The 7,659-nt window shown below is 37.2% G+C and overlaps 1 protein-coding gene across 1 annotated transcript; it reads left to right on the top strand.

Moving 5' to 3' along the window:
- Positions 1-464: 464 nt before the first annotated feature.
- Positions 465-6,774, top strand: LOC122069585 (proteasome subunit beta type-1-like). The gene is made up of 7 exons (XM_042633635.1): positions 465-654; positions 734-841; positions 2,798-2,879; positions 4,242-4,371; positions 4,452-4,594; positions 4,681-4,767; positions 6,456-6,774. Exons 1-7 carry the CDS (start codon positions 605-607, stop codon positions 6,528-6,530), a joined length of 675 nt encoding a protein of 224 aa, XP_042489569.1. The 5' UTR covers positions 465-604; the 3' UTR covers positions 6,531-6,774.
- The last annotated feature ends 885 nt before the right edge of the window (positions 6,775-7,659 follow it).

Genomic DNA, 7,659 nt, shown 5'->3' with positions numbered 1-7,659 from the left:
CTGCAAAATATTAAATAATTTAAAAATAAAAAATATTCATAAGAAAAAGGAGATAAAAAATACAAAGTTACAACTTTTTTGGTAAAAAAAACTTGTTTTTTTTTCTTTGGTAAAAAAAGCAAGGGAGAACGGTGAGAATATATATTAAGAGTTTTGAGGTGTTAATGACTCAATGTCAACTAATGTATAAAATTAGGTTAACATCAGGGTCACAACCAAGGTCAACATCAGGGGCAAAAATCAGGTCCGGGTTTAGGGCGGGCTGGATGGGCCAAAGACATCAACCCTTACCCTCCCTGACCCTGACTGAGGATCAAAAATTTCAGAGTTGGGCCGACCCTCAAGGCCAAAATTTTTGAATCGGTACTTATTTGGAATCAGGATGGGCCAAGGGCAGGGTGGGGGCGTCAGGACCAAACTTGCACTCCTATTATAATCCGATGAAGAAGCGGGTCGGATTCTGGATGCATTTTCTCAGAAGAAAGAAAAGGCAAAGAATTCCTCCCCAAGCAAAGCAGAAGCAAAATAGAAGACAGAGGAGCAGTGGCAGTCCCAGTTTTCTCGCCCTAGTTCACATCTTCGTTCTTGTCTGTGTATTTCTCCCATGGCTTCAAAGCAGAACGCGAACTGGTCTCCTTACGACAACAATGGAGGGTAAATTTTCATTAATGGCTTTCCTTTTTCCTTCTTTTCCCCTTCTTCTCATCTAAGTTTCTATGTTCTTCCTCTACAGAACATGTGTTGCGATTGCAGGCGTTGATTACTGTGTAATAGCTGCTGATACTCGAATGTCTAGTGGATATAACATCCTAACTAGAGATTACTCCAAAATATGCGGACTGTACGTTATTTTCTCCATGATTTCTCGATCTGTGATTTTTGTTTTGCTTTTTATTGTTGTCGAAATTGAAGGTCTTGGAGTTGCTTACTTGTTGGAACTTGCATATATCCTCTTCTTGTTGATGGTCAACCCATAGGCAAACAGATAGAATTTGAGTTACGTGAAGATAACTGACCCATTTGCTGCTTTTGACCGTGAAGTAGGGGTCCTTTATTTAACTTTCGGGCCCAGAGGAGGTGAATTAGAAGAAGGAAATCAAAATGAAGGCATAGTTAAGATCATGTAAATATGAGCAGTTGATTAGGGATATTTTGAAGCAAGCTTTTTATTGATTACGTCTTCCAAGTTAATTTTGTTGTGGGATAGTAAGAATGTTTCGGTTGAATGGAACTTCCCAAAATCTTAGTTTCATACGCCCTAATTGAACTTCCATCAGATCTTGAGTAGCCAACTGCACTATATTCTCTATTATTCCACTGATCACTATTGAAACACTTGTAAAACCTCATGTCCAATTTCTTGTTCTCCAGTAACCCATAAAACTCTGCACCCTAACTCTTAACTCCCATTAAACTCTTTCTTTACTTAAGGTCCTACGTTAGAAGGTCGAAGAGGAGGCAGGTAAAATTATAGAGATTTGGCATAAAGTAGCATAGGCCATGCTTGGACCCTGAAGTTGTCACATTCTGAATATTCCAAGCTCATGTAATTCAATATTATGCTTAGCTACTTCATGGGCCAGCCCATGAATTGCTGCATAATTGCATAAGAGTCGATTAATTAACAGAGGATATTGCCTAGATGGTGGAATAGAATTTGCAGGCAACTAGTTGGGGGGGGGGGGGGTTAAGTCTGTCTTTAGTTGATCTGAGTGAGAGAATGTTATTTTGAGACAGGTTCGGTGAAGGGTTTTCTTCATTTTTTTTCTATAAAAGCAAATCAGAAATATGTTAGCACAGATCTAAGCTCTAAGAAGATTATGTTTTAGTTGAAGAATGTGAACAGTAACACCTTCAGTATCTCTGGATCCAAAAACCAATTTTCTCCCCTCGCCACTTGTACATGTGCTTTAATTTGTTTGTCTTGCTGTGGTGGCTACCTTATTTCCCTCTCTCTGTTGTTTACTGCAAGGCAATGTGCTAAAAAAAGGGTGTGGGATTCCTTGTCTGGCTGGTCTAGGAAAAATCTTTGATCCAGCTAGATCCAGCTAGAAAAGGTGGTAAGGGCAGCGGCTAGTTGTTGCCATGTCCTTGGATTTGAAAAGAAGGTAGGGGGGATACTAGTATGCACCAATTAAAAAAAATTAAAAAAAAATTAAAAAAAATTAAAAAATATATTAAAAAAAATTAAAAATTAATGATAATTATAATAAAATCTTCGATTGATCCCAGCTGGAATATTTTCTAACAGCGGTGGGATGTTGGGCATTTGCAGTTGATTGTCCAAACAGTCATCCAAGCTGATCATCTGGTCCAACTGTCCTTGAAAGCACTGCTATGGTGACCATCAAGGACCGAGATCTCATTTTTGGACCTGGCTTCGGTAAGGCCCGAAACTGAAACATGCTGGATCTCGATGGAGGTTTCAACCCTAGGTTTTATTTTGGCCAGGCCCAAAACGGAGACAAATCATAGATTTTGTTCCATGGTGACCATAGAAGGCGTAATGTTGTTTCTTCAGTTGTTCTTTTCCCGAGTTGGATACTATTTCATTGAATTAGGAGTTACATATAAAATTTTGACACTCTAATACGATGGCATTATGCCACCTACAGCCCAAGATGCAGAAAACAAAAACAAAACCCCGAAGCGGAACCTAATATGAACTATTACAAAGAGGTATTCATTTCCTGAGTACCATTTTGATGTCACTATGTCTTGCATAGTTGCATGGAACTATTTTCATTGTTTTGAAGTTCTATAATTTTTTATGATCTTTATGTTTTTGACCTTGCAGAGCAGACAAATGTCTATTGGCCTCTTCTGGGTTTCAGGCTGATGTAAGAGCTCTACAAAAGGTTTTGACAGCTAGGCACTTGGTAAGTAACAGAAAATTCTAGTGCATATTGTTTCAAGTAATAATTTTACCTCTACCAAAAGCTGAACTATGAATGATGTCATCTATTGGTCCTTTGATAATTTATGCTATTGGGGACATGTTTTATACAAAACATGCAGAAACATCAGATACAGGATCTTATAATGTCAACACCGTAATCATCTTGTGTTAATGGTCATATCGGATTATGTTGGATTAAAGTTGATGTGCCTAACAGATTGGTTGGGTTATACATCCCCAATCATCGGCTTATTTGTTAATTGTGCCTGTTTCTTGTTATGTCAAACTTCCCTCAACCCATGCTCCTCACTTCTAGTCATGTTCATGGTGTTGGCCAGCAGTAGGAATTGCCCCCTATAACTTTTTGGCTTCTTAACTGATTATCTTTACACTAGCTCTGTGTGGAGAGTGCAAGACCTAATTATATCAACGGCATGATCGTTTTGTGTTAATGGTCATATTGGATCATCTTAGATGAAAGTTGATGTGCCAAACGGATTGGTTGGGTTATACATCCTCGATCATTGGCTTATTTGTTCTTGGTGTTGGCCTGCAGTAGGTAATTACACCCTATAATTTGTTGGCTTCTTAACTGAAAGGATTACACTAGTTCTTCTATGTGGAGAGTGAAATGCTTGATATGACACATATTTAGATATTGAGGGGTTCAAACAACCATATTCTTTGTACGATTAATGTGAATATCAAAGTAAATAATTAGGAGTTCTCCGCTATGTGGTCTCTTATCAATTTTTTTTTTTTGAATTCCATTTTCTTACCTGGGAAAGGAAAGTTTTATTTTTTATTATGGTAGTGATTATTCTTAGAAAATTGTGTCTAGATACACTCAATTTATGGAAATAAACCTCTGTGGTGATGCCTTGACAACTATGGTGTTAGTCGAAGATGCTGGAATAATATCCTAAAATACATATCTGAATATCAATCTCTTAATGTTTTTGGATACGAATAAATGAATTTTTTTTTTTTCTTTTTCTTTTGGGTGATTTATGTGATTTGTTTGAAATTTGGAGAGGAAATGCCTATTTTGTTTTGTTACTCTATCTGAGGAGCTTACAAGTTAACTATCCTGTTAGCAAAGAGAAAAAACGACTTGCTCTTCAACTTATGGAGGAAAGGTTAGAGGTGTGATAATGGAATTAGGAAAGGATGAGATTATAATTTTGTGAAATTATATGCGATGCTACAATTTAAGTTCCCAGAACATAAACCTTCAAAGTCAACATATGCTGCATCTAGTTTTTGGAGATTGCAGTTTTGATTATCTGAGAAGTTTTGTACTCTATGGACATTGATCACTGGTTCACTTTCTTTGTGACAGATCTATCAGCATCAGCACAACAAGCAGATGAGTTGCCCTGCAATGGCTCAACTGCTTTCAAACACTCTGTACTACAAGCGTTTCTTCCCTTACTATGCTTTCAATGTCTTGGGTGGTCTTGATGAAAAAGGTGGGACTAATACCTTTTGAAGTTATTTGTTACGGCATCATTCTATGTGAACTTATGGTTGCTCCAAAGTTATCTTTCAGGAAAGGGTTGTGTGTTCACATATGATGCTGTTGGATCATATGAAAGGGTCGGTTACAGCACTCAAGGTTCTGGTTCAACACTCATCATGCCTGTTTTGGACAATAAGCTGAAGACTCCTAGTCCTCTCCTATTACCTGCCAAGGTGATGGCTTGATTTCGATTGCTTGGTTATATGGCTGTTCCTAATTCTTCTTCTACTTGCAAAACTCAATACCAATACTTTTTCAGGATGCCGTCACTCCCTTGTTGGAATCAGAAGCAGTTGATTTGGTGAAAGATGTTTTTGCATCTGCTTCTGAAAGGGATATATATACCGTAAGTTGTTATTTTCGTCTGACATTTCTGTTCTCGCTCTCTCTCTTTTTTCTCGGAAAATCTACAATAGAAGTGGCATAATCATGGTATGTTAGGGCATTCAAAGGAATTTAATTAACATGAAAGGAGTTTGAGGACCATTAGCCTAATTATGTTTAGTTTAAGTAGCAGTGATAGCCAATGTATCTCTTTCATAATTGGATGATGTGGTTGATATTGCTATTGCTTCGCTAAGAAACCTAGAAATTGAAAGTTGACGTGGGAGTTATTCGAGGTGCTTGGCACCATGATGATGAGTACAGATTTATTTAAACTGTAACTCCCATTGCTTTATTTTGGGGGTTGGATCGGTTGGACGATTTAGTTTAGAATTTCAAAACTACGGAATCTGCGTGATATCAAAATTTTAAGAGCAAACATGGACCAACAGAAAGTACTAGACATAGAAATAGGAACTGATAAAAAAAAAAAGCAGACTTTAAAATCAATGCAATCTGGCATGGGCACACAGAATAACTCCTAAAATCATTCCCACGCAATGGCTGTCCATATGGGCCCACCTCACTGTTCATGTGAACAGTACCACTGTTCTCACGAACAGTAAAACGTGAACAATTACCTCGTTAAACTGCATCAGTTGGGCTTGCTGATTCTTTTGATTGTGGGAAACGGATTATTAAAGAGAGACAAAGGATAGTTTCTCCACTGCAATCAAAGATTGATCATGATGCAACATCCGATGGCAAATTGTATTTGAACACTCAGTACATTGCTTCGTTCAGTATTCTTTTACCTGTTTTTTTTGGTATTTATTCACCCATAGTTTTCATGGCGTCGCCTAGGCATCGCCAAGGTGGCGATTTGGCGTTCTGGCAGAAAAAGAAGTTCATGGCAGTGCTACGATTTATGTGACTCACAAATGGCGGTTGCCATTGGCTGATAGGTGTCGCTATGGCTCCGGCATGGAAGCCAGGTCATGCTTGATTCACTAGGCGGTTGATTTTTTGTAAAATGCCGGGTGATTTTGATAGGGTTATGTTGATTTTTGATGATTTGATGTTGCTTAATGTTGGTTTTATATGTTATAGGGTATATATTGTAGGCTTGTAGCATGCTAAATAACTTTAGAAAATAGGGGAAATAAAAAAAAATAGCATACTAAATAACTTTAGAAAGTAGAGAAAATAAAAAATGACACATGGGCGATTTGACCGCCATGGCAACACCATAACGGGCGATTCATCGCAAAATCGATTAGCCACCCCTCCACCGCCTTGGATCGATTTGACGCCGTGACAACTATGTATTCACCAACTGCCTTGTTCTAACATCATTTGAAACCTAGAAAGATAAAATCTCAAAATGAGAGGGGAAGGGGGGAACCAAAAGTCAACTTTCTGAAATTGTTATCTTTTGCAGCATTGGGGTTAGTTGCTGGACAAAAGCTCTTAAAAATATTATGCACAAGTTTATTATTTTGGCAGGGGAATTCTTGATATGTATTTGAAACAATATTTTGAGACCTGGTGGTTATGGAAGGCATTAGATGATGAAGACACTAAGCGCTCTATTGTGTATCCTCTTTATTGATATTAAAAAATTCATGGAGTAGATCCATGAAAAGCTTATGCTGTTTGCTTTTACGTCCCTTGCTTCAGTTTTCTTATTCTTTTATGCATGTGCTGCAGGGTGACAGGTTAGAAATAGTAGTTGTAAAACCAGATGGCATCCGACGTGAATTTTTGGAACTCCGGAAGGATTGATCACTTTCCTGCTCTACCTCTAGAAAAAATTTGAAATGTAGAAACTACCTGGTAAGGTGACTACTGTGGTGGTTCTTCTGCTGTTCCCATGGCTAATCGATTTCCTATTTCTAGCTGGTAGTGGTAATGCACTTTGAATAGGTGCATCTTCTCCTTTTTCAAGTGTTGTGGCTCTGGGCAATGTATGTTTGACATGAATATCTGTACTGAAACTTGGAGAATATGGGGAATTTGAATTTTTCCATTTGTCTCTTCAGCTATATTCATTTAGATTTGGGTTCATATTAAAAGGTTGAACAGATTTTTAGGGGTTTTGGTATTGATGGAAGTTTGAACTCCTACTGAAAAAAATTTGATGAGTCTCTATTTTCCTTCTTAAGCCATGAATGCGCCAATAACTACTGTGAGGAAATACCTATTTGAATAAAACTTAGATTTTGTTTGTTTCGTTTTAAAATATTTTTTATTATTTGTTGAAAATAAATACAAAATTGTATAAGGATTAGAAAGGGGAAAAATGATTTACTGAAATAAAAAATTGGAAAATAATATCTATTTCAAATTTTATGATGTTCATCCAAATAGGGGTATTTTAGTAAATTGGTAATCTTAGACTAGTGAAACATTTATTTCCATTTCAAAATGAAAAGTACATTGCTTTGTTTTGGTAGAAGATCACATGTATTAAAAATAGAAGAGAAAAAAGAAATTATAGGAGACTGACTTAGGAATTAAGCCATATACAGAAAACAGACGAGCGGGTCCTCACCTCCCACCTTTGGTATTGGCCATCGTTAGGGGAGGCACCTGTCACGCCATCAAACACAAAACACATGGAATCATCCTCAACAAAAGCGAAATCTGGGTCTACATTGAGCATCAACACACAGATCCTCTTTTACAAGAGGGAAGGCACTGATTTTTCCCTTAAACAACTTACTTGTTTTGACATGAATTAACCCATGATATGGGTGTGGGGTCTCTGTATCAAATCAAATTATCTGTGTTAATCGATTCCATAGTTTTGATGTGTGAATCTTGACCTAAAATGATCATTTTTCTTTTCTTTCACAGGAGTATCTGATTGAGTCACTTCAAATACAACCTTCTTTTTTTTTTTTTTTTTTTT

Source organism: Macadamia integrifolia, unplaced genomic scaffold (genome assembly GCF_013358625.1).
Source record: "Macadamia integrifolia cultivar HAES 741 unplaced genomic scaffold, SCU_Mint_v3 scaffold662, whole genome shotgun sequence".
In the NCBI taxonomy this organism is placed as follows: Eukaryota; Viridiplantae; Streptophyta; class Magnoliopsida; order Proteales; family Proteaceae; genus Macadamia; species Macadamia integrifolia.
Note: the sequence above shows the minus strand (reverse complement) of the source record. Positions and strands in the feature narration are given on the sequence as shown.